This window comes from Rhineura floridana, chromosome 14 (genome assembly GCF_030035675.1).
Source record: "Rhineura floridana isolate rRhiFlo1 chromosome 14, rRhiFlo1.hap2, whole genome shotgun sequence".
Classification (NCBI taxonomy): Eukaryota; Metazoa; Chordata; class Lepidosauria; order Squamata; family Rhineuridae; genus Rhineura; species Rhineura floridana.
Window position 1 is genome coordinate 33181959 of NC_084493.1, and position 27547 is coordinate 33209505.

The window sequence follows — 27547 nt, forward strand, 5'->3', positions numbered from 1 at the left end:
TTTCAGTGGGTCTACTCTGAGTGAGGCTAACACTGGATATAAACCCTTTTGTTGACGTAAAGCGCCATAATATTCATTTCATGTGCTTGCTTTCCTCATCAACACTACAATATGCAATTTGCTGATTTTATATTAAGACAAAATGCCTATTATGACAACAGCTGAAATATGCATGCAAGAAGGATGCATGCAAGAAGGTTGTTTTCCGGGCCCAATTCAAGGTGTTGGTTCTGACCTTTAAAACCCTATACGGTTTTGGCCCGGTCTATCTGAAGGAGCGCCTCCAGCATCAGCAGCGATGCCGCCCAACAAGATCAGCCTCAAAAGGCCTTCTCTCTATCCCACCAGTTAAAACAGCTAGACTGGTGAGGACTAGGGAGAGGGCTTTTTCAATTGTGGCCCCCACTTTGTGGAATTCCCTCCCAAATGATCTCCGCCATGCCCCCTCTATGATGAGCTTCCGCCGGGCCTTGAAGACCTGGCTTTTCAGGCAGGCTTTTGGGGTGGGCTGGGTTTTATTATTGTTGTTGAGATTGTTAATGTTTTAATGTATTTGTATGTTTTTATTTTGTACATTGCCCAGAGTGGCTGGACAACCAGCCAGATGGGCGACTAATAAATTTAATAAATAAATAAATAAAAATAAACATTGGAGGGAAGCCTATGTGACCATGGGGAAAGAGCATGTGTGAGTGTTTTGTACACAGGGTCAAATTAGAGAAGCAACAATTTCATAGGAAACCAGGAAATACCAGTTTCTCCATGTTTAGTAAATGGGTATTGTAAAAGATTCAGTGTTGTTAAAATGGAAATGTTTGGCACACAGATGTTGCTTAATGTAGTTTTTGCAAAACAGGCATATTTTTTCTCCCCAGCCCACCAGAGGAAAGGAGAAGAGGATGATTAGACAGAATCAGTGGTAACTTGGAAGCTCCTGGCTATGGTCTTTAGTACTTTAATGCTAGCATAATGAATTACAGTTTTTTACTTAACTTGATTAAGATGGCTTCCGAAAGTTAAAATGAACCCATTCCAGCCTGCTAGCTAATTAATTAAGCAGTTTTTTTTTTAAACAAGCTCTGGATTGTTTCCACAGAGAGAATCCCATTTGTTGTGAAATCACAAAAAATACTCTAGGCTCAAACCACCAGGAATTTGTCTTGCCTAAATCTCACTGAAAGGAATGAGGGTTGGGTGACACAAACCTTTGGTTGGTTGGCAATCCTAATTATCATATATGAGAGTGTGGATGATGTTTATTTTTGGCTTCTTTTATAAAAGTAATTCAGGATTGTACTTCATTTGTTTCAGTAATTTTGAGGACATAAATAACAAAGGTTGTGAAATGCCTATTGGGGCTTTCTATGGAACAGTACCCAAACTCTGTGGCCCAAGGTGGACTTGAAAGTTCTACTCGGAATAGACCCACTCATCTCTGTTAATATCATTGGGTCCACTCTGAATAAGACTAACATTGGATACAGGCCCAAGTTGATGTCTGTCAGACCATAGGATCAGAATTCTAGCACAAGCACAAACCATAGTTTGGTAATTCTGATGTAAGGACAAACTAGAACCAGGGAGGGAATTTTGGTGCATGTAGGGCAGCAGTAGAGAACATGTGGTTGAATTCCCAAATCCTATTATCCCTGATTGTTGGCCATATTGTTTGGAGTTGATGGTAGGGGAGTCTAATAATATTGTAAGGGGCACAAGCTCCCTACTCGTGGTGTAGGAGATAGAAGGAATGTATGGACCCAATGTTTGCTCATGTAATGCCAGACAGTGGTTTGACATTATGTGTGAATCATGCTGTTGTGTGAATTTCATATGTAATGTTTTATTCCCTTTTATCCCAATACATGCTGGGTCTAGCAGTGGAGTCCTCATCCCAGGATGTTGCATCCATGATCAAACTTGGCATGGGCTGGTCCCGAAAATGACGCTGAACTGTATTATATTTGATTTCTTACTTACACATATACAGACACATGGATGCAAGGGTGAAGTTGGTTGATTTGATTTAATACTTGTACAGTAATTCCTCAGTTAAGTAATCCTCCAGGAACTAAGCTCCTTTTTAAGGAAGTTTTCTTTAAGGTGAAACTAATCAGCTTTGATTTGCTATGGATAAACTGTCAAGCCTGTGCCTTTGCTTTACGGTGAAACTGACCATCCTGTGTTTTTGCCTTGCAATGGATAAACTTTCAAGCCTGTGCCTTTCCTTTAAGGTGAAACTGACAAGCCTGTCTGTTTGCTTTGCATTAAAGAGATCTCTTGCTTTCTATCTCTTGCTTTCTCCCAGGGCTGGGGAGGGAAGGATCCAGTCAGAGAAGGACAGAAGGGGGAGGATGTGTGTGCCAGATAGGCACCCTTTAAAGCCCCTGTTGAAGCTGCCTCCACTATCTGTGAGCAGTTGTAGGAACTTATCCCTATTCTTTGCATATTAATCCTATCTCTGGTACCAGAGTTTCTGTTAAAGAGGTGTAATGTCCAGGAAAGCATCTACTTTGTTAACTGAGGTATTACTGTATGCTGCTTTTCCAGTAACAAGGTTGAACTCATTCACAACAATAACAAAAAACATTTGAAAATAACACATAAAATGTCTAGCAATATAGCCATAGCAAAAATGCAGTAACATATTAGTAATGCAAAAACAAACACTTTAATAAACAATGCAGTTGAATACAAACATGCAGTTCAAAATATGTTCTAAATGTGCACACCCCCCAATTTCATGACATGTGATATTTCATTATAAGTTTTTTGAAGGACAAAGCATGAAATGGAACGTCCTTCTATGTATGGGTTTTATGTGTGACTGCTTGCAAGTTTCATGCTTTTCCCAGAGTGCTTTTTTTGTGATAGTGAAACTATTTTCTATTCCTCAGCTATGGAACTGCAAGCTGTGATACCTTGCTGAGATGTTCTGAAAGTAAACATGGGTCACTTCCAGTTTACTCATTATTGAGCATTCATCCTGATTTGTTTGTGGGGAGGTTAGACGACGTTGCATCAAGCAAATTATGTTATTCCACACTTTCCATGCATCTTCTGATCACTTTTCTTATCACAAAAGTCTGATTTTGGGGGCAGAAGTGGGTTTGTTGCACCAGAGCTTCAAATGATCTTTAACTGAGCAGTCTGAATTTATCAGTATGTGATTGAATCCCACCAGAAGATAGCAACAGTCCAGAAGCACCCATAGTGAAGTTTGCAAAAACAACATTGCAAATTAAAAGTACTGTGGAAATCAATGCCAATAATATCAAAAGCTATTTTACTGATACCTTGACAAAGCTGAGAAATTGAAACCAAGTTCATCATGCATGTTTCTTGAATGAAATGGCTTCAAATGCTTCAAGTCACAGGTAGAACTAATTGATATTTTTCTAAATTCTTATTTATGTATTTGATAAATGCAGTACATAGTAATCTACCTTATACTGTGTCAGATCATTGGTCCATCTAGCTCAGTACTGTCTACACTCACTGGCAGTGACTCTCTAGAGTTTATTTATTTATTTATTACAATTATATACCGCCCCATAGCTGAAGCTCTCTGGGCGGTTTACAGCAATTAAAAACAATAAAAACAAATATACAAATTTAAAACACAAAAAACAATTTAAAAACACATGTTAAAATTCCTGGGAGAAGAGGAAAGACTTGACCTGGCGCCGAAAAGATAACTCTGTTGGCGCCAGGCGCACCTCATCAGAAAGATCATTCCATAATTTGGGGGCCACCACTGAGAAGGCCCTCTCCCTTGTTTGCCATCCTCCGAGCTTCCCTTGGAGTAGGCACCCGGAGGAGGGCCTTAGATGCTGAGCATAGTGTACCAGTGGGTTCATGTTGGGTGAGGTGGTCCATCAAGGTATTGTGGTCCTAAGCTATGTAAGGTTTTATAGGTTAAAACCAGCACCTGAATCGAGCTCGGAAACATACAGGCAGCCAATGCAAGCACGCTAGAATCAGTTTTATGTGTTCGAACCATCTGGTCCCTGTTACCAATCGGGCTGCTGCATTTTGCACAAGCTGCAGCTTCCAAACCATCTTCAAAGGCAGCCCCACGTAGAGCGCATTGTAGCAATTTAACTTTGAGGTTACCAGAGCATGGACAACTGAAGCCAGATGGGGACGTAGTTGGGCCACCAACCAAAGTTGGTAGAAGGTACTCCGTGCCACCGAGGCTACCTGAGCCTCAAACGACAGAGATGGTTCTAGGAGAACCCCCAAGCTATGAACTTGCTCCTTCAAGGGGAGTGCAACCCCATCCAGGACAGGTTGGACATCCACCATCTGGTCAGAAGAACCATCCACTAGCAGCATCTCAGTCTTGTCTGGATTGAGCCTCAGTTTATTAGCCCTCATCCAGTCCATTGTCGCAGCCAGGCACCGGTTCAGCACATTGACAGCCTCATCTGAAGAAGATGAAAAGGAGAAATAGAGCTGCGTGTCATCAGCATACTGATGGCAGCGCACTCCAAAGCTCCAGATGACCACACCCAATGGTTCCATGTAGATGTTGAACTGACCCCTGCGGAACCCCATACTGGAGAGTCCAGTGTGCCGAGCAGTGTTCACTAAGCACCACCTTCTGGAGCCGACCTGCCAAGTAGGAGTGCAACCACCGCCATGCAGTCCCTCCCACTCCCAACTCAGCCAGTCTTCTCAGAAGGATACCATGGTCAATGGTATCGTAAGCCACTGAGAGATCAAGGAGAATCAACAGAGTCGCACTCCCCCTGTCTTTTTGCCGACAGAGGTCATTATACAGGGCGACCAAGGCTGTTTCCATGCCAAAACCAGGCCTGAAACTCGACTGCAATGGATCCAGATAATCGGTCTCATCCAAGAGTGTCTGGAGCTGGCACTCATGCAAGAGTTTCAATCAGGGAGTCTCTCCCAGCCCTACCTGGAGATGCCAGGGATTGAACCTGGGATCTTCTGCATGCAAAGCAGATGCTCTGACACTGAGATGTGGCACTTCCCCAATTTTCTGAATCAAATGGAAGAACCTCATATAGACAAAATGCACTTGGTTTGGAACTGTTTTGCCGTACCTGATTAATGCTTGCAGGGAGAAGTTGGTGAGGGTCCATATTTCCTCTGTTTTAGATATTCAGGCTGTGAGTGACATTATGTAAGAAAAACAGGACCACTCATGTGCATGAGAGGAAGTATCAACAGGCTTGAGAAATCCCAAGGTTTGTAGAAAAAATATATAAACATGCCTTTGTTAACTCTCACCCTTCCAAAGGGGGAACTCAAAATAGCCCAATGAGGACTGAGTATGCTCAGTGACCACAGAATGCTGGTCGACTTGATCTGTGTAATGGAGCATGCTGGACATGGCTGGCAGGAATCTTGGACATGAACACTCCATGCGTCAGTGTTTTGTTGGAGGCTCTGCTGCTTGTTTGTGAGGATGCTCACCAGATTCAAAGTGTTGGTTCTTACCTATAAAGCCCTTAATGGCATCGGACCGCAATACCTGGCGGAACGCCTCTCCCGCTGTGTACCTACCCGGTCGCTGCGCTCGACGTCGAAGGCCCTTCTCCGTGTCCCAACGCATAGGGAGGCACGGAGAACGATAACTAGAGCTAGGGCCTTCTCAGTGGTGGCCCCCGAACTATGGAACGCCCTCCCTGATGAGATACGCCTGGCGCCTTCTTTGTTATCTTTTCGGCGCCAGGTAAAGACCTACCTCTTCGCCCAGGCATTTTAAAAATTTTAAAATTTGAATTTAAAATTGAAAATTTTTAATTATGTTTTATTGTGTATCTACATCCACTTGTATTTTAACCTGTTTTATTATGCTGTACACCGCCCTGGGAGCTTATTGCTATAGGGCGGTCTAAAAATGTAATAAAATAAATAAATAAATAAATAAATGCTCTGGTGGGCCTTGTTGCAAGCCATTTGGAAAATAAAACTAGCAGTTTTCCCCCTAATAGACATGTCTGTAATTTCGTTTGGATTTCATGTACAAAGACAAAACAAAGTTCTTGTTGAGGAGGATGGTCTAGAGCAGGGTTTCCCAAACTGTGGTCCATGAGCTTCATTTAGGTGGTCCAAAGCATATATGTAAAAGTACAATTAAAGATCATACAGCATATAGCACAACACAGTACATTTGCTGCAACAGGCAGAAAAATCATTAAATGGTCTGCCAAAACCCTCAAAACCCTTAAAACCCTTTAAGTCTGTAGGGATAAAAGTTTGGGAAGCACTGATCTAGAGATTCCTTTGAAATATGCTGTGTTTAGTAATGAGTTAATGCTTTGTAAAGGCAAGACTTGGTTCAAAAGGTGTAGTATGAAGACAGGGTGAATGTATAGTCCATTGTCCAGTATAGACAGGAACATAGTGTGTATACTGGACAATGCTCTTATCCAATAAGCATTTCTTCACCCATAGGATGCTGTCGTCTTCATGAGAGTAGCATACAGGGCCTTTTTCCCCTTGTAAATTTCTACTTGACTTCTTCCATGGCATATGATCTAGTTTGATGATCCTATAAGCAAGTATCCAGCCTCTGTTGTCTCTTTGACCTGGCCCCTTTCTTGTGGTTTATCTTTTCAATTCTTCCTTCGTGTTCACACAAATACTTTGCTACATAAATTTTAGGCATTTATACTTTCGAGGTTGCAGACCTATGCATGCTTACCTGGGAGCAGACTCCACTAAACAGTATGAGTTAGTTATAGGAATGCTCTGCAAACCTCATAAATGGATAGGCTCTAAATTGTTGTTAGTGAAACATTTTGTGGTGTTTATGGCTGCAATCCAATACATGTCTGTTCAGAAGTAAGCTCCATTGAGTTCAGTGGGACTTACTTCAGATTAAGTGTGTATTGGATTGCAGCCTAAAGTGATAAAATTACTTTAGGTTTGATAACTTGCCTGTTTTATTAAGTGCTGCCTTTGCATTAGCACAAGGATTTACACTTGTGCAACAGAACTCCCCCCTCTCCCCCCTGTGTGCACTCTGCACCCTCCCCAAATCTACTCCACAGGGTTGGGGGAAGCCCAAAACAGATTTAGGGATGCATAGGGGAAGTGTCATTGCATAAGTGTAAATCCTTGTGCTAATGGAGCGAAAGATTTAGTGCTAGTTTGGATGCAAGTTTTCCCCATAATTTCCATTTTCCCCTGGGGGAAAATAGGCTTTTCTTATGGCTTCTCCAAAATTTATGGAAATATTAAATCTCTGGTTGAAAGGCTGGACAAGATCCCTGTCTGCTACATGGAATCTAATTTTAGTCTGTTCATTACAAGAGGAAAAACATTTCAAGAAGATGACTTTCATAAAACAAATGTTTATTACTGCAATAAATTGTGGGTTTTGGAATTAAATTCACTTGCCCAGTTTGTTTTAAACTTTTGAGCTTTTAAAAAGATTTTGCTGACTAGTTTTATAAGAGTTTTTTAATGAGTTATACAGCAGCATTCACAAAAGATTAAGGATAGTCAGTTTCCATAAATAGGGTTTAAAAAACCAATAAAATGAATGGAGTGGCGTGGGGTAAGGAGCGAGTTAGCCATGTTCTGAATTTGAACTTTTTTTCTGTTTGCAAATGAAATACGTCAGGCTGTAATTTAGGTTATTGTGGCTTCACAGTCTGAGCAATTCAAGGTATCATTAAAACTGCAAGTAGTGGTTTTTCTTTCAGATTACAGAAAACCTACATCACTAAGTTGTAGCCTACAGGGTTTGTTGAACTCTTCAAACCCTTTATTAGGGAACTGAATTTCAAAGCATGCTGCCTAACTTCTTAAAAATGCATACTATCGGAAAAAGCAATGCATGTATTTCAATCAAAAGGAGTGGAACAGCTTATATTTATGGTGTGATAACTTTCTAACTTAGTGGGATGTGCATTCCAAAGTGGTGATGATCAACATGGCGAAATCTTAATGGAGAATGTACTGCTGGATTCCTAAGGTAATACTTGTCCATTTTAAAATGGATAAAGCCTTTTTCAACTGCTTTTTTGTGTGTGGAATTTTGTGGTTAGTGCTTGATGATGGGGTGGTATTACTATAAAAAGAATGTTAGTAACTATTACCAGCGTGCCAATTTCATCCAGAAAAGCGAAGGGAGGCTGATCTGCTCCAAAGACCCTCTCCTTTCTGGCTTTCAAAATGTCAAAGAGTTCTAAAGAAACTTAAAAGACCTTCGTGCCTTTCGTTCTGTTTGCTATGTTGTATTATCTTCTGATAACAGTTACAGTGTTATCTGCCTTCCAGTGTTATCTAAGCAGGGGTGGGTTAATGTGTTAAAGCACGATGTTGACATTTTTGGAGTATTTGTGGGTTTCCATGAAAATATGAGTACTTCTGTTCTTGTAGTGCGTTGAATCTTTGGAGGAGGAGGTTGAAATGTCTTTTTAAAAAAAGACATCAGTTTGTAGCTTCTCTAGGTGAATCACAACTTTAATTGATGGTCCAGTAGGCTGCCAGCCTGCTCTTATGGTCCATACAATATTGTTTTGACACTGCACCAAAACAGTTCTGAAGTATGCCAGTCTCTTTTCAAACTGATCTTTAATCACTTAAAAGCCAGACTCATTTCTGACAAATGTAATGTGCTAACAGTCTCGTGAGCAAACAAGAACTCGTATTAAAACTTTCATTTGGTGAAATAAAGGATGATTGAATGTTTATGGTCTAACTTGATGGAGGGGAGATTGATCAGGATGTACTTGATTTCTGGGAGATTGTTCCATAGGTCTGCAAGGGTTTTTGTCTCCCAGTTTTAACGATAGCAATAACTATAACAGCCCCTCCAAAATTAGGTTGCTAAAATGAAGAATACGGGGGTGGGGGAGGAACTAAGAGTATATTTGTGTGGCTGAGTGATCATTTCTGGTACTGAAATTAGAGTCCCTGGTCTACAATAACTCAGATGTATGCTGATTATCTCAATGTATGGCCTATGGAGTAGAGTACATCATTAGCGCCACTCCCTGAGCCACCATTTTGGATCTGCCTTTGCCCTGAAGTCACTATTACCCCTGGCCGCAGCCTTGGGGGTTCTTGTACAGACGATAGTACTGCTACCAAACCTAAAGTTTGCCTTACTCCTGGTCTTAGGGAAAAGGCCATAGCTCAATGGTAGAGCATCTGCCTTGCATGCAGGAGGTCCCAGGTTCAATCCCTGGCATCTCTAAGTAGGGCTGGGAGAGACTCCTGGCTTGAAACCCTGGAAAGCTGCTGCCAGTCAGAGTACACAATACTGATGGACCAGTAGTCTGACTCAGTATAAAGCAGCTTCCTGTGTTCCTTACTGATTCGAGTTGTAAAGTGAGAGTATAGCAGAATGGGCTCCTCTTCAAGCAAGATCATGCACTCACACTTCTCAGCTGTTAATGGGAATGCTTTGCCCACTCTGTCAGGTGTATTCTATCCCTCCCAAGGCTCTTCTCTTTATTGTGTTTCCCCTCATTTGTTCTGCATTGGGGAGAGAGTGCTCTGGGAGATTAAATGACCCATCTTATGGTAAAAATATGGGGGAAATGCTCCTGAGCATGAACTGTGGGTGGAGCAGTCTCCTGAGTTACCTCTATGATTCATATGAACCCAGCTTATGCTAGCAGTATGTCTCCCACTATCGTGTTTTGTTCAAATTCCAGCTCTGGGAATGCTTTTGTCGGGTTTCCGACTAAGGTGGAAGGAAAGTGAAGGTCAGCATAAGGACAACTGTAGAAGTGGTTAACCCCCCCCCCCAATAGTGTGGCTGCAGCTAAAGGAATTGGGCATCCTACTGAAATTGAGATTGTGTAGCTTAAGGGACCAGAAGATTCTGTGGTCCAAACCTCTGCTTCCCATAGACTAACCCAGTCTTCCTCAATGTAGTGCCCTCCTGTGGTTTGGACCATAGCTCCCATCATCCCAGACCATTGGCCATGGTGGCTGGGGCTGATGGGAGCTATAGTCTAGCAGCATTTGGAGGCTTCCAGCCTGGGGAAAGCTGGAATAGTTCCACTATCCTCAAAGCTCGGGGAGGGGGGTGGTGACCTGGGATTGGGCATTCTCTTTGTGGAACCTCCCTGCAGAGGTACAATTTGTGACTGTAAGTTGTGTTTAATGATGTATTTTAAACTGTTGTAACCTACCGTAGGAGCTCAGGGTGAAGAGTGAGTGATCAAAGTCATTATCTTGTTGTTGTTGTTGTTGTTGTTGTTGAAGGAGAAGATGGAGATGGTGGTGATGGAGATGGTGGTGATGGAGATGGTGGTGATGGAGATGGAGATGATGGAGATGGAGATGATGGAGATGGAGATGATGGAGATGGAGATGATGATGATGATGATGGAGATGATGATATGATGATATGATGATGATGATGAGGCACCTTCACTATACAGTTTTCATTGTATGGTTGGTATAACCCTAACTCGGCCTTTGACAACTGAGATGTATAGTTTTAGGACCCACCCTATTCTTGTAATTGTAATTGGTCTTAAACTGTGCTTAATGTTGTGCTTTAAATTGTTTTGACCTGCCGGGACTTTAGGGTGAAGGGTAATAAATCAAATTAAATTAATAATATTGTTCTAACAACAACCCATCTCACCAAGATTAAATAGTGTCCCCTGCGCTCCAGCTGATCTTGCCGGAGGAGGGGAAGATCAGCTGTAGAGTGCTCCAGCTGATCTCCTCCTCCTCTGGGCGATAAGACTCCCGTACTCCAGCTGAAAGAGGCAATATGATGGCCATCTTCAAATATTAGAAGGCGTGTCACATAGATGATGGAACAAATTTGTTTCCTATTGCTCCAGAGTGTGGGAGCTGAACCAATGGGTTCAAACCCTAACCCTAACTATTAGGAAGAATTTCCTGATGGCACGTGGTCCTTTAAAGCCTCAGAAAGTGATGGACTCTCCTTTATTAGAAGTTTTTAAGCAGAGGCTGGATGCCCGCCACCTATCAGGAATGCTGTAGCAGTGGATTTCCTACATTGGCAGGGGAGTTGGAGATGTTTTTCTAGGTCCCTCCCAACTCTGCACGGATACAGAGTCTAGTAGGATCTTGCTTCCCACAGAGGCAAATCAGGTGTCTCCAGGAAGCCCACAATCAGGACACGAAGGAAATATCCCCCCCCCGTTTCTCTTCAAGTGGAACTTTATAAATAAGCCCACAAAGTTTACTAGCCTGCAGAAATGTTTACTAGCCTCCTGTATATGCTGCATTCTTCAAACACTCTGTTGCTGCTGTTCAGACATCCTAGATGCAAATGACAAAGTTGTACAAATCTGACAGATGAGAAATGTTTTGTCTTTGCTGTTGTGCTTCCTCATGTGCGCGCATCTGTTCTGAGTACACTTTGTACACTGAGTACACAAACGCATGACCAATTGCATGAAAAGGGGAGGGTCCTATTGGTGAAAAAGTACCAAAATTTTAAGTGGAAAACAGAACAGATTTGGCACTTGTAAGGGACAGACTTGAAAAGGAGGCTGCTGTTTCCTTTTTTTCTAACTCATTAAGGATTTTTGCAAGTGTGCACTGTCCTGTTTCAGCTTGACATGCTCAATAAGGTCAAAGACAGAGTAATATAGAAGCTGTGCATATAAAGTAGGATGCATTGTGTAACTTGCATAAATAAGACTTCCGGATTGTGTGTTTCCAAATGAAAGTCACATAATGACTATTCAGATGATGCCCTGCTATCAGTAGTTTTGCCGAAATAGTTAGCATGCTACTTGCAACATTACTAGATGTTAGATGCTATCAAGTGCTCAAGAGTTGCACTTGCACTTGCAGTGGGGGAAAGATCCATCACTAAGGACTGATAGTCACTTCTTTACCTAACTTGATCTTACTTGAGTGTCTGGCTTGTTTTCAGAGTGTGGTGCACCTACATTCCACATTCCTGGACTTTAGGGTAGCCCTTGGTTATCCGATTCTGATGGGTCTCTGCTTGCTTTTGGCTGGTCTGTTCACATCCTGTTTAGGTAAGGGGATAGATGGAAGTTGCATGAAGCAAGGGGCCTGAGAAAAACAAAGGCCAAGGGAAGCCGGAGGTGTGTCTTCAGGAAAGGAGATTAGAACAGGGGCCAGTTTAACAACTAAGGGTTAAAGGACAAGTTTGGAGGGAAGGAATTCTGGCAGTGAGAATAGGCAGAAGGAAAACTGCAGAGATGAAGATAAGGCTAAATCTTACATACCATTTTGAATTAACCAGCGAAATCCTAGGTTCTGGACCTCTACCTTAGTGCAAACATTGCAAATAATAAAACTGTTTAGTCTAAATTTCGGTCCAATCAGCATTTTCTCTTTCATTTTAAATATGTGCTGCTTTGAGTCTGACATTTGTTATGACTTTACAAGTGGAAAGGTTTTTAAAACTTCGGCCTTTCTTTGGTTTGGGGCTGGGATTGGGGGGGGAAGTCTGGCACAGGAAAAAAGAAAAAAAATACTGGTTTTCTCTCACATAAGGGCCCAGTAAGCCAGCTGATTGTTTCCAGGACTATTTCTCCAAGTCCACAGCAGTGTGTGTTTTCTTCATGGACCATTTTGTTAACTCAGATAAGGGAACTCAGCTGGGAGGAAATCAGTAGCTTGTGAGGAAGGCAAGTCACTTCTGTTGATCTTTCTCTTGATGCTTTTGGCTGTAAAGGAATAGGCAACATTGTAACAAAACCTTTAGCTTTGAGAACGGTTTATAGGTGACTGCCAGGAATGGTAGCAGTGCAAAAATTGTACTCTGGAGTATTATAGTGACGCTGCTTAACTATTTCAAATAAAAATCAGTTGTATTATATAGCCAACGTGGATTTTTTGCATTCCGCAATGTTAAATTGAAAATACCCCCATGCTATTCTGATGCTTCCCATAAGCTCATTTCAAAAGAAAACCTTACAAAACTTACAGTCCTGAACTCAGAAAGCTTGCTTACCAATCCTGTAAATTTTCATGGCGATACACAAAACAGTCAGAGAATCGAGAGTTCAAACTGTAAAAAAAAAAGGGGGGGGGACCCAGACCCCTTTTGGACTTTTTTTCTGTCAGAGTTCTCATAATTCGTTGAAATTCATTAAAAATCAGCCATGTTCACAGACTACCTGTAATCCTATTACTGACCTTGCCCCATACTCTGACCTTCATCTTCTGCAGTTTAAAAGTGAAAAAAAATGCCTGGCTGATTTCTAATTAATTTAAGACATTTTACATGCAACTCAATGATAACATTGGGCATGCTCAGTAAGAACCAGCTGTCATTGTTCTAAAAGCCAGACTCACAGCTTCTTGGTTTGCCTAATCAGGGGGCCACAACTAGACCTTTATTTCACTTTAGACAGTCATGGCTTCCCCCAAAGAATCCTGGGAAGTGGCATTTGTGAAGGGTGCTGAGAGGAGACTTCTATTCCTCTGACAGAGCTCCAGTGACCAGAGTGGTTTAAGTCAGCCACTCTGAAGCTCTGTGGCAGGAACAGGGCATCTCAGCACCCTTCACTAACTACACTTCCCAGGATTTTTTGGGAGAAGCCATGACTGTCTAAAGTTAAATAAAGGCCTGGTGTGCAGGGCTGTGGAGTCGGTACGCCAGACCTTTGACTCTGTTTTTCTACTCTCTGACTCTGACTCCTTCATAAATGGCAAATGTATATTAACTAGTAATAACAAATTTACTGTAGTAAAATGGTAGCACAAGGCACTTCATCACCACCACGTGAATCCAGAGCTTGGAAACGTTACTTTTTTGAACTACAACTCCCATGAGCCCAATCCCTGGGACTCCGACTCCACCCAGAATTGCTCCTGACTCCGACTCCATGACTCTGACTCCACAGCCCTGCTGGTGTGAATGCGGCTAGGGACAGCTTTGGTTTATATCTGGGTGAGAAGCTACATGTGCCTGCTGTAGAATAAAAAGGTGTAGGAAACCCTGAAAAACAATGATACTGTTCACAATGTTTTCCTTTTAGAAAGGAAAGGGGCTTCCCCTCTGCCCAGTGACCACCCACTCAATCTCCTCCCCTCCCTCCCCATGGTCAGTTTCACCTATCCTAAACATGATTGCACAGAAATAAATCCCATTGAACTAAAAAAGTATGCAAATGATCAAACCCACCCTCCCTTCTCCTCTCTCCTTCCCCCTTCCCCTTCCAATTTCCTCCTGCTGTGCTTCACATATTCACAGAAACAGAAGCAAACAAAAATGATTTACTATAGGCAACTTCACTAAAATTGCAAAGTAAATCAAACATTTAAAGTGACTATCTGAACTATATCAACTGTATCTTAATATTGTTGCTTCCTCCTTGCTAAAACAAGATCAGCACAGCACGTCTTGTTTCTGTTCTTTGGGCTGATTGCATGTGTTGCCACGACTCACTATATGCTCAGAGGCACACGTTACCAAATTCTTCCAAGCTACACAGGAAGTGGATTGGACTGTGAAAGACCAACCCAAATGGTGTTTGCCTTTTGACAAATTTGTAGGGCAGTCCAATATCTCAGAAAGGAGGCCAGGTCTCCTGCTCCCCTGGTGCATTCACTATAGCTGCCCAATTCCCCAGCTTTTTAAAGTTTGATAGGAATATCTGTTCTTAAACTGCAAGGTTTTTTGCCTATTAGTGAATTCTTGTATTTAGGAACAAAGGTGGATGCTTGCTGCTCCCCCCTCCCCAATAGTAAATATTTAAACAGAGTTCTGGAAAAGCAGTACTTCATTTAAAAAACATTATGTAATATATCAGATTGTGGGAACACAGCCCAGTAAGAACAGAATGTAGTTTGTTTTCAGTTTTCAACTATTTTTCTAGGGATTTGACTGTTCTTCTTTCTCTCTGTATGCTATGATTATGGCATGCACAGACAGTCCCTTCTAACCTGAGGTTCTGGGAGAAACTTATTAACAAAACAGCTGCATCAGTTCGTGGCTGTGTCCAGACAGAACTGGGATAACTTAGGCTAGGATTTTTTAAAATTGTGAATGGTGGCTTAGTATTTAGGTTGCGGCTTGTTTTTGCCAAGGGTAAAGTTTTTTAAACTGGCAGAATGAGGGCACCCAAAGATGGAGAGGAAACATAGTCAGTCTTTCTAGTGGAAAGATGGGGAATTAATTGGCTTAGTATTCTGTCCTGAGTTTGTTCCAAGACCTACTTGAGTGTTGGTGAATGGTGCTACCTTACATTGGCTATGGGTCAAGGGATGAACAACCAAATATTTGTTCTGAAAAGTCAAATAGCTTCACACCAGGTAAACGATTAAAATGTCAAAAGAAATATTTTGATTTGGATATACTTATTTTTCCCCCGGAGTATTTATATACACTTACAAGGGAATTGTGTAGCTCAGTATTGTCTGCACTGACTGGCAGCAGCTCTCCAGGGTTTCAGGCAGGCATCTCCTCCAGCCCTTCCTGGAGCTGCTGTTGGCGTTTGAACCTTGGACCTTCTGCATGCAAAGCAGATGCTCTACCACTGAGCTGTGGCCCATCCCCTTGCACTGGAATGTGGGCCTTGTCAGGTGCCCAGGTGCACCTACCTCAGATGCCTGCTCTGCAAAAGAACTGCAGTGTCCCAAATGGTCATGCCTATTCATTCCCTTCAGTCATTCCATTCAAGATTTTACTTTGGCTTTAACAAGGCTTTGTGGCTGACCCTTTCAACTGACTCTCTTTTCTTCTTGTCACAAAGTGGCCTGTTTTGGGGTTTTGTGTAAGAAAGGTACCTACTGAAAGTTTTTGAGTTGTTCCAATGAGGTTCTCTATCTCTCTGGGTATTTTTTTTAACCCATTTAGCTTAATACTGTAACTCTTAGGGGCTTTGTCCTTTCTAAATAAAATGTCACTTCAAGAGGCATAGGCGACAGGTTGAGAGTTTTTTTAAACATCTTTTCTCTTCTGTCCCTTTTTTATCCAGTTTTTATAATGTGCTCCCATCTATACTTTTTGATTTTGCTGTGTGACATAGAAACCCATTTTGTTCTGCAATGCTGGCATCCACGTGAGAGAAGATTAGCGTACACTGAACTGCAGAGTCAGTTAAACGTGACCTTCCTGTATAGTACAGTAGCTCAACATGTCATAATCCATATCTAGCATAAAAAGTGAGCCAAAAAACATTTTCCCCAACAAAGCACTAAGATATTTTTGTAGTTGGGGGGGTAGGGGGGACCCAAGAAGCTTAAATGACAAGTAACTGTGTCTGAGTGTCAGGCATAGACCAGGTTCGTTCATTTGTGATGTTCACTGAATTGGAGAGAATGTTGATCCCATAACAAACATTTTGTATGTTGATCAGCTCTTAAAAGTTTCATACACTCTGCAGCTTGTGTTGAGAGTACTTTCAGCTACTCTTTGATACCTTGTAAAGTTTTACTTTTTTAGAATTTTAATTATGGTTGGTGCGGGGGGGGGAGCTAGATTGTTTCAGTTTGCTTGCTTGCAAATTTATCTCTTTGGCTTGTTTTTCTGCTGTCCTGGGGTGAGGATGGTCGGAGCTCAAGGGGCTTTCTTAAAACAGTAATCCTAATATCATCCGTGCTTAAATTCTTACTGAAACAATCCAGGAGAATGTGGGCATTGCATGTTTATCTCTTTGGATGGTTGGTATGATATGCCAAAGATTTCATTAGGAGCACTTGAATGACACAGTTTTTCTTTACATGGTTTGTGATAGCCACATTTCAGTTAAATGTGGGCTCCTGCTGGGAGGAAAGGCGGGATATAAAATTAAATAAATAAAAAAACAAACAAATAAACAAATGTGCTTTAAACCCAATTAAAATTAGGGTAGAATAATGTGATCTGCTATTATTTGCCACTACGGGAAACATATTACATGTCAGGAAATAGTGGGTATGCTAAAGAAAAAACCCAGAAGGGCTAGAATAGAATGGGGACTGGACACGCCGCCTAGAGTGGCCATTGGCTAGATAGGCGGCCTATAAATTAAAGTTTATTATTATTATTATTATTCCCTAGCTATGAATTGTTGACTGTTATCAGTAACTATTTTTAAAGAGGATGGAACATATGGGTTTGCTGTACAATAATACCTCAGTTAAGGAATCCTTCAGGAAGAAGCTCCTTTTTTAAGGAAGGCTTTTTAAAAAGTGAAACGGACCAACCTTTCTATGGAAAAACTTTCAAGCCTGTGCCTTTGCTTTGCTAGGGTGAAACTGACCAAGCTATGTGTTTGCTTTGCATTAAAGAGATCTGTTGTCTTTCTGCTAAGGCTGGGGAGGGAAGGATCCAATAAGATTCAGAGAGGGGGAAGGAGTGGGAGTGGGTGGATGCTGGGTGGGTAGGTACCCTTTAAAGCCTTGTTGTAGCTGCCCACACCATCTATGAGCAGGTGTAAGAACCTATCCCTATTCTTACCATGTTATTCCTACCTCTGGTACCAGAGTTTCTGTTAATGTCCAGGAACCCATCTTCTTTGTTAATTGAGGTATTATTGTACTGTAAGACTTTATAAGTTTTTTTAAAAAATGAAAACTAAGACTGAGTTACAAAATAACTTTGTAGTTATTTTTTATTCATGCTGAAAATGGATTAGGAAGAGGTGAACATGGTTGGCATCTATCCATTTAGAACAGTTAAGCACAGGAAGCTCCACCAAGGAACTTTTGTGCAATCTGTTTCGGTTTTATTTAACTGTTATCAAGGCCCGAACCCTTTTCAAAAATCTGTACCTTTTTAAAGTCCTTGTTAGTGCAGTGCCTTTGTTAGTGCAACCAAAATATCACAAAATAGTGTGCAAACTTCTCCAGAAATTTTCTTCAGGTTAGCTGATAAGCAAACAAGAAGGAAATATTTGACTAAAGTCATTTCTGACTACATCTTGCAAGAGTTTGGTTATACTTGGATGAAAATTCATTAGCAACAACAAGAAAGTAATTTTGATTTCTTTTTTCCTTCCCTTTTAATCAGAGCACAACAATGGAAGAAACAGCTATATGGGAACAGCACACAGTGACACTTCACAGGGTAAGTTTCTACAATTATAGATATGTGCCCATAATTCAGGATACTGTCAGCTCTGGAAAACAATAGCAAAAATCCAGATGTCCGGAAGGAAAAAGAGAGGAAACTGGTTGTGTTGTATTCCTTTGTTTGAAATTAGTGTGATTGTAAACTGCTTATAATGGTTTATTTATACTCTTTTGACCACCTTTCTATGCCCAGGGTTAGCAATTGCTAGCTTGTCTCTTTAAAAAAATAAAAATAAAAAAGTAAACTTTGTCTGGACAAGATGGTTATGGATTTCACCACCTTAACTTCACCTATCCAAATATGAGGATATCCTTTGCATATCCAAAAGTAGAGCATATTGTTTGCATGTAGAAGGTCCAGCATCTCCAACTAGGTCTGGAAAAGGGCAGTGCCTAAAACCCCAGAAAGTGGCTTCCAATCATCATAAATTATACTGAGCTAGGTAGACCAATTGTCAACTCTGTATAAGGCTGCTTCTTATGCCTGTATTCTGCAGAAATATCTGGAAAGCATAAGTGCACATAATACTGAGTTTTATAATGATTTCGTTCTTAATGAGAGTTTTAACATTTATTATTTTCAGCGTTAAGAAGAATTTAATGTCTTGAGACCCAAGAGAAACCCCAACTTTATAATAAAAAGAAAACAAGACAGAGGCCATCTTGGGAGTGGTCCAGAACAGGCATTCTGAGCATGGATAAAAGGAGCAGGAAGCCAAATATTTAAATAGAGATGGGGCAATGGCATTTCATCCCAAGGAAGTCACCAGTGGCCAAGAAATCCAAAATGGCTGGAGGAAGATAGTCGAGTAGTAGGGCAAACCACAGCTCCATGCTTCCCATGTTAAATGAGAGGGAAGTAGCAGGTGTCAATCACCAGCCTCCTTCCCTTAAACTGCAAGACCAAGCAATGCTGGTCCAGGGGCAAAAACCTCAAGGAGATGTACGTTTCCTTGTTGAAGGCCTATTTTGTAGGCAAGATGGTGTCCTAAGCTTGGGATACCAAGAAGGAGCGGTGTGTTTTTGCATTTTATTTAGTTACATTTATGCTCCACCTTTACATGTATAATGCCCAAAGCACCTAACCAGACACAATAGATGTTTCTATCCATTATGACTGCAAAGATAAATTAGTTCATTATATTTCTAAACTCCCCTTCATCTTGTGGGATCCCAGAGTGATGATTAGCAAGTTATAAATACAGTAACACAGCGCTGGTACTGGTCTGAGACCAAAATAAAATTTTTACTTGCTAGCAACACACCATGTATATTAATATCGCCAACCATAAAAACCATATACCTTCCAACTCAGGCTCACGACTAACAAAAATCATTCTCGGCTCAACTCTCCCCAATTGCCGGATGGAACAGAAAAGTATTACCTGACGAAGAAGGGCTGGTGAAGAGGGGGACAGTGATATTTCTAATGGAAGGGCATCCCAAAATGCTTGAGTGTGTGAACAATGCCTGGTGAAAGCCAGAAGGGTGGCAGAATAAGATCTCCAGGCGCTGGTGTTCTAACAGATTAAACAAAAAAAACACTCATGCAGACTTGCCTAATTTTACGCATATTGCAGAATGCCATGGAAAAAAATTGCAGAATTTGGCTTTTAGCACAAGAGCTCAGCCTGGGCTGTTAAATGTTAAGCAGTTCATCTCAAAATTTAACTGGTTTAGCAAAGGATGTAAAAGATGTTGCTCGCTACACTGTGTGCGCAGGTATAAAAACAGGAAGTTGTGTTAACAAGAAACGGATTTCAGGGAATTCAACAGCAGCTGAAAGGGAACACTCTTCCCCCTCTTCTCTCCCTCCTACTCTCCTTGTGCCAAGTTGATTTATTTCTTGCCTCCACACCATAAGGTAAAAGAAAACCCATTCCTCCAAGTAGTCCTTCCTCCTTCGCAGGACAGGAGAATAAAGCACAGGGTCACAGGACAAAAAAAGTGTCCCTTTAAGTCAAACGCTGTCTAGGTGTGTAAGATCAGATAATCTTACACGCCGTCTTTCTGTTTGGGATCTCTGGGGGAATATGAAGAAGACCTATTGCTCTTGAAGCTTTCTTGTGCTTCCCTTTTGATTTCCCACTGAGGAGGAGACAGGGAAAAGGGGAGGTTGACTGGAGGAAGAGCAATGGACAAGTAGAAATACGTTGTTCATATATGAACGGTAGCTGAGCAAGTTTGACCATGTTTGGCCACTTCAATGCATGCAACATATATTTAAGAGCAGTTAAACACCAGTTGAGTTGGATTCCTTCATTGCACCATAAGCCACAATATAATACTGTCATAACATTGAAAATTCTAATATATTGACTCAGTTATAGTACAAGTCTCAAAAATCCTTTTCCTGACAACTTAGGGTTCCAACAGCTTCCTATCTTGCTCTGCATAAAAAAAATGTATAGCTTTATCTTGGGTATGTACATATATTGTACTTCTATATGTTTACGCTCCTTTATTGACTTTCATAGATTGTGGATTGAAATAATAGAATAGCAGAGTAAGAACGGGCCTATAAGGCCATCAAGTCCAGTCCCCTGCTCAATGCAGGAATAATAGAATTGGATACAACCATTCAGGCCAATTTTGTTAGTCCAGTCTTTCACCACACAGGGCAATACCAAAATAAGCTTAAGTCACTATAGTATGAGCGCTTGACAATCCCAAGTAGACTTGTGGTTTCAGTGCCCTGGTGCAGTGAGACATATATTGTAGTCCAGAGCTTGGAAAAGTTACTTTTTTTGAACTACAACTCCCATCAACCCCAGCCAACATGGCCATTGGATTGGGCTGATGGGAGTTGTAGTTCAAAAAAGTAGCTTTTGCAAGCTCTGCTGCAGTCTTAAGGGAAGCTTAAAGGGGGGAGGTCTTCCAAAGTTGTACAGATAGTATACTGCACTATATGGCCTTAATTCCTGCTTGTAAAAGAGCTTCCTGAAGCTTGAAAGCCAGTCTCCTTTCACCAACAGAAATTGGACCAGTCACACGTTGGCTGGACCTTCTTAAAGGACTGGATTACGTGGAAGCAAAATTACCCCTCCAATTCTGTGTGAACAAGCATGTTTTGCTAATTGGATTAGCAAAATCAAAAGAAGTTGCAACAGACATAAATTTTAAAGCTTTTACCAGGATTGTAAGGATAAAAATTTCTAGGGTTTGGGGGTTTTTTGCCCAGCTGTGAATTGGACTAAAGGTGTGACAAGTCTTGATTAAATCTTCCTTTTGGAACTGGAAATTACTATAATGCTTGGTGATAAGACATGTGGTATAGTACACTGAACATAAGAAGGCCCCTTAGAATAATGCAGAAAATCTCATGTAGTCTAGTTTTGTTTCCAACAGTAGTTAGCCACATGTTTCAAAATGGCTTACAAGCTGGGGCCTGAAAGTAATGCCCCTTCCCCAACTGTGTATCTCAAATGTCTGATAATCATGGTTATATCTTCTCTGACATGATCATTGGGTTTGCAGTCTTAATAGAGCGACAACAACTTAAAACTATATGTTTCATTGAGACTCTGGGCTTTAATGAGAGATTTTTACCTTTTGGCATGTTAAGGGTGGATTTGCATTGCCTTTAATGATGTATGTGTGTGTAAGTTCCCATTTAACTAAGGCTTCAATCCTAAGGGAGTGTGTGGAACTGAAGGTGGTTCAACTGCCATATCCTAAGTCTTACTGTGCTGTTGCTGGTAGGGCACACCTGAGGACAGAGGAAATAAGGTTGTCCATTTTTGCAGACTTCTCTTTTTTTTAAAAAAAAAAGCCATTTTGCTCCCATTGGGAACTATGGGAGAGAAATCAGAAGGAGAGATTTAGAGCATCTTCTGGGCTGGATAAAATCTCTGACTTGCTTGGGGGCATGTTGGGCAGCTGAGATGTCTTTGGATCCAAGCCATTTCCCCATCATCCTCCCCCCGCATGTCCAACAGGCCCCTTTTGGCACTACCAACATTTGATCTCCGATGCCAGTTGGGCCCAGATGTCAGATGTTTCTGTGGTGTCTCAGGAGATGTGATATATTCTGCGGCCCATGGGACACCCTTCTAGCGGTTATAGGATTGCAGACCTAATGCCCATTTTTAAAATAAGTTCCCTCCTGTGAGTGTTTTGCTTCTGGGATGCTGATCTTAAGGTCATTGCCAAACTTGCTTTATGACATTCTTTGCAAAACCACCACATGATTTACCTTCCTTTTCATTCCTGGTATTGTTTTCCTAGAGTGCAACTCACAGTTGTGAAACATGAAAGCAAGTACTATGCAACATACAGAGAGGCATTCATGCAAGATGGAATGCTATCTTCATGCTCCTTTGGGCTTAAAGTTCATTTTGAATTATAGTGGAATGAAGCACGAATTGGCCTCGTAAAAGCGTTCAGGAAAGGAACACCTAGAGAAGCTGCTTCTGTCCTGAGAATGGTCTAGTCATAAAGAGCGACTTTTTAAAAATTGGGGCAGCCATGTGGGCTAAAATGAATTCTTAATATTGCATACCATATTAGAATTTAAGAGTTGCATGTCTACTTAAATAAATCTCGTTAAAGAAACCTTATTGAGTTTCAGTTAATTCATCAATTACATTTGGGTGGGCAAAACCAATAGTTTGGAGCAAGAAGCAAATTTCCTTCCATTTTAGATTATGCATGTATGGATCGTAGTAAGCATTGGCTTACTTAGTCCAGACATATTGGGAAACATAGTTTCCAGCTATAATAATGAGCTGTGCTCCTTGTTCGTTTATTTTGTTTTAAAAATTTATATCCTGCTGTCCACCAACTAGGTCTCAAAGCAGTTTACAATAAAAATATGCAACACACAAAATTTAAACATAAATTAAACCTCAAACATTTAAAACCTCAGAAGCGTAAAATCTCAAAAAAATTCAGCAACATCAGAAAATTTAAAACATCAGAGAAGAATTCATTATGTTCATGTAGTGGAGAAGGAGACTGGAAGCTTTCACATCTGACTTGCTGTCCTGTTCCCACTGGACTCCTTAACAAGGCAAAAGACTCCCTAGCAAAAACACAAGTGAGGGCAGCACAAGGGTAGTGTCCAGGATCAGTCCAAAGCCAGTCTACCTCAAAACAAAGGGGGTCAGGCAAGAATCGGGGTCAGAAGCCAAGCAGTCTGTAAGCAACGCAGGTAAAGGGCAAGGCAAAAGACAGGCAATCCTTATTTATTTATTTATTTAAAATTTATTTATTTATTTATTTGTTTGTTTCATTTATAGACCGCCCATAGCGAATGGCTCTCTGGGCGGTGTACAAAAAGGTTAAAGGTTAAAAAGGTACCAACAGGTAGCGTGGGGGGAGGAGGTATCAGACCCTTGGCCTCTCAATTGTGGTGTGCCACAGGGCCCTATCCTCTCTCCCATGCTATTTAACATCTATATGAAGCCGCTGGGGGCAATCATCAGGAGATTTGGGCTGCAGTGTCATCAATATGCGGATGACACTCAGCTCTATCTCTCGTTTAAATCTTCACCAGAGTTGGCTGTGGAGACCTTGTCCAAGTGCCTGGAATCCGTGAGTGGATGGATGGGAAGGAACAAGCTGAAGTTGAACCCTGATAAGACCGAGGTACTACTTGTGGGGGACAAGAGAAGGTTGGGCGACATTGACCTGAAGTTCAACGGGGTGAGTCTACCCCTAAAGGACCAGGTCCGCAGCCTTGGGGTTGTGCTTGATTCCAGGCTGTCCATGGAGGCTCAGATTTCGGCAGTGAGCCAGGCAGCCTGGTACCAACTACACCTCATACGAAGGCTGCAACCCTACCTTCCTGTTCACCAGCTCCCACTAGTGGTACACGCCCTGGTCACCTCTCGTTTGGACTACTGTAATGCGCTCTACGTGGGGTTACCCTTGAAAACGGTCCGGAAATTACAACTGATACAAAATGCGGTGGCTTGACTACTTACGAATAGTCGCCGCCGAGATCACATCACACCAGTGTTGTTCGACCTACACTGGCTACCAGTTGTTTTCCGAGCCCAATTCAAGGTGTTGGTATTGACCTTTAAATCCCTACACGGTTTCGGCCCAGTTATCTCACGGAGCGCCTTCAACGCCACCAATTATGCCGCCCGACAAGATCGGCCACACAGGGCCTTCTCTCAATTCCGCCAACAAAAACAGCCAGATTGGCGGGTACTAGAGAGAGGGCATTCTCAGTGGCGGCCCCCACTCTTTGGAACTCCCTCCCACAAGATCTCCGGCACGCCTCTTCCCTAAATGTGTTTCGGAAAGCCTTAAAGACCTGGCTCTTTCAGCAGGCCTTCGGGGTATCCGGGGAGGGTTAATTGTTATAACTGTAATGCCTCCTGCCCAGTTTTAATATTGTTGCTGCAGATGTATTGTTTTTTATATTGTATTACTGTATTTTATCAATTGTATTTTAACAATTTTGTAAGTCGCCTAGAGTGGCCATTGGCCAGATAGGCAACGAAGAAATTAAATTTATTATTATTATTATTATTAAAATACAAAATATCAACAATAAAATCAGACAACAAACAATAAACACAAGCAGCAACAAAAGAAAAAAATAAAAAATAAAAAATTTAAATTATAACATAAACGCTTAAAATGCCTGGGAGCATAGCCAGGTCTTAACCTAGTGCCGAAAAGATAGAAGCGTAGGCGCCAGGCGTACTTCTTTGGGGAGGCTGTTCCACAGTTCGGGGGCCACTACAGAAAAGGCCCTAGATCGAGTAACTGTCCTCCGGGCTTCTCGATGGGTTGGTACCCGGAGGAGGGCCTTAGATGCTGAGCGAAGTGACCAGGTAGGTTCATAGCGGGAGAGGCGTTCCACAAGATATTGCGGTCCCAAGCCGTGTAAGGCTTTATAGGTCAAAACCAGCACCTTGAATCTGGCTCGGAAACAAATAGGTAGCCAGTGCAAACGGGCCAGAACAGGTGTTATATGTGCTGACCGGCTGGTCCTCGTCAGCAGTCTGGCTGCTGCGTTTTGCACTAGCTGAAGCTTCCGAACTGTCTTCAAGGGCAGCCCTACGTAGAGCGCATTACAGTAATCCAGCCTAGACGTTACCAGAGCATGAACAACTGAGGCGAGGTCATCCCTGTCCAGATAGGGGCGTAGCTGGGCTACCAACCGAAGGTGGTAGAACGCATTCCTTGCCACCGAGGCCACTTGCGCCTCAAGAGACAAGGAAGGATCGAAAAGAACTCCCAGACTACGAACCTGTTCCTTCAAGGGGGAGAACAGGGTGAACATCCACCATCTGGGCAGGGGAGGCACTCACCAACAGTGTCTCAGTCTTGTCTGGATTGAGTCTCATTTTATTAGCTCTCATCCAGTCCATTATTTCTATCCCGCCCTTCTACCCTATAATAGGGCACTCAGGGCAGCTTACAAAAATAAAATCAAACATTTACATAATAAAATTGTAAACAGTAAAATCACACACACAAAAAATTAAATACATAAAATACAATATACACACACGCACATACTAAAGGGACTACAAAAGTAAAATTTAATGCAGAAGGCATAAAATCAGTGTCTGTCTTTAGACAGGGCAGGCATAGAGCTGGTGTATAGACATTGTTCCAGCAGCCCTTCCAGCCTAGCAATGGGGGTTTAATGTTGGAGCTGCTGAACCACACCCCAAACCTCAGCTGACTCCCATTGATCACCTGAGCCAGTCCTTTCTTCCCAAGGAGTCCTGGCCTGTAGTTGGGTACTCCTCTGGATCAGCCGGGTCTCCATCTGGCATCAGAGGCGATGCCTCTCCCTTGGGCTCAGGGGCCGTTCAGTATCGATGCCTGGGTGCAGATGGCCCATCCTGATCACATGATCTTGGCCCCTCCCCCTTAGGTGGAGCATGAGCCAGAGGTGGGTCCAAGACAGGAGTATCCTGGTCTTCCTCTAATGAGGACTTTCCTGGCTGGGCCCTGACACTTGAAAACCAAACCACAGTTCAGCATCTTCATCATACATGCCCCTTTGTTTTAAATGGAAACTCCCCTCACTTCAGGCATTATTGTGGCAGACCTGCATTTGAGGACACAGGTCATGTAGTTTGGGTTTCAGTGGCAAACCTATGGTTGCTGTCATGTGAAATGTCTCTAAGTTTACTAATTACATCAGACTGTTGATCTTAAATCAGAAATCAGGAGATGAAATGTGCCCTCTAGAGCAGCCTTTCCCAACCAGTGTGCCTCCAGATGTTGTTGGATCACAACTCCCATCTTCCTGATGTCAGGCCCAGGATGAGACTCAGGAACCAGACCAGAGGTTGTAAGTAATTCGTGTTTTATTAGGGTAATGTCCAAACAAAGACTGCGTCTTCTCATGAAGCAATACAGGGATACAGGTCCTGCGGCATTGGAAGAAAGTTGACAGAGCAAGGGGCTGCTTCCCGCCTGTTCTTTAAGAAGGGGCCAAACGGGCACGCAACCTTTCGCTCCTCCTTAACTGCCCCTCAGGTACTGCCCGCCTTCCCCCCCTTCTCTCCTGCCTTTTCAGCTGTCTACGTGTGCGCGGTGAGGGGGGAAGCATCACCCCCTCCTCTTCTGAGGTTTCCGATTCCACTATGGGGGATAGGGGAGGAGCTGATGGTAAACTGTCTCTCCGCTTTTCTGCTGTGGTCAGCCCTCCCTCTTGCTCTGAGCTGCGGAGAAGGGGGGGCGTGGGAATGTCCAGGGAGGATTCTGAAACTCCAGAGCTCTCAGGCTCCCCGTTGCTAGGCGACCCTATCACTGGCATTTCCTCTGTTTCGTCTTCACTCCAAAGGGGGGAAGTTCCTCCCCCTTCCCTCTGCCGTCCATCTGAATCCTCTTCTCCCAACTCCCCGGGACCCCCGGGACCCCAGCTCTGCCTCTCGACACCTGACCATTGGCAATGCTGGCTGAGGCTGATGGGAGTTGTGGTCCAACAACATCTGGAGGCACACTGGTTGGGAAAGGCTGCTGTAGAGCCAGGGAAACGAATATGGTACCCACCATATGTTGTTGACTCCAACTCCCATCAGCCTCGCCCACCATGGCTAATGGCCGGGGAATACGGGAGTTGTAGTCCACAACATGTGGAGGGCACCATGATGGCTATCCCTGTTCAAGAGAATGATGTCATCACCCATTTGGGCCAAACAACAGTGTGCAGTGCAACAGATCTATGATCAGATTTAAGTAGATGCAGGGCATTCCAGATTTGGAGCAGCGGCACTAGAGGGGAGGGCATGTTTAAATCTTGTCCCTTGAGTTGTCTGTTCAGAACCTGCAAGAATGGGAAAATATAAGTTGTTTGCTGCTTATTTCTTTTTCGGGAGGGGGGCAGGGCAGTGGACCTATTAGGTTCAAAGAGTTTTATATTTTGTTCGTCTCCCCCAAAGCTTCCGTAGAACAGGGATCCCCACACTGTGATCCATTGGTCACCAGTGGTCCATGAGCTTCATTCAGGTGGGCTGTGGGATGTCCACATTCACTATTCATATTGATTGTTAATTGTATTTCTATTCCTTCTTTTATTTTTTGTATTGTATTTTACTGTATTACAACTTGAATTCAATTGAAAACCAATTAAAAATCATACAACATCCAGCACTGTGCATTACAA

The 27547-nt window shown here is 42.4% G+C and overlaps 1 protein-coding gene across 15 annotated transcripts in view; it reads left to right on the forward strand.

The window, feature by feature from the left end:
- The window catches only part of TJP1 (tight junction protein 1), a 313552-nt gene that overhangs the window by 210530 nt on the left and 75475 nt on the right, over positions 1-27547 (forward strand). For 13 of the 15 annotated variants that reach the window (XM_061595852.1, XM_061595845.1, XM_061595846.1 and 10 more), the window contains one exon: positions 17900-17956. In XM_061595852.1, the coding sequence (XP_061451836.1) occupies positions 17900-17956 (57 nt within the window). Of the gene's footprint in view, positions 1-10200; positions 10393-17899; positions 17957-27547 lie in introns of all 15 variants that reach the window. The other 2 variants (XM_061595853.1, XM_061595856.1) reach the window with 2 other exon arrangements.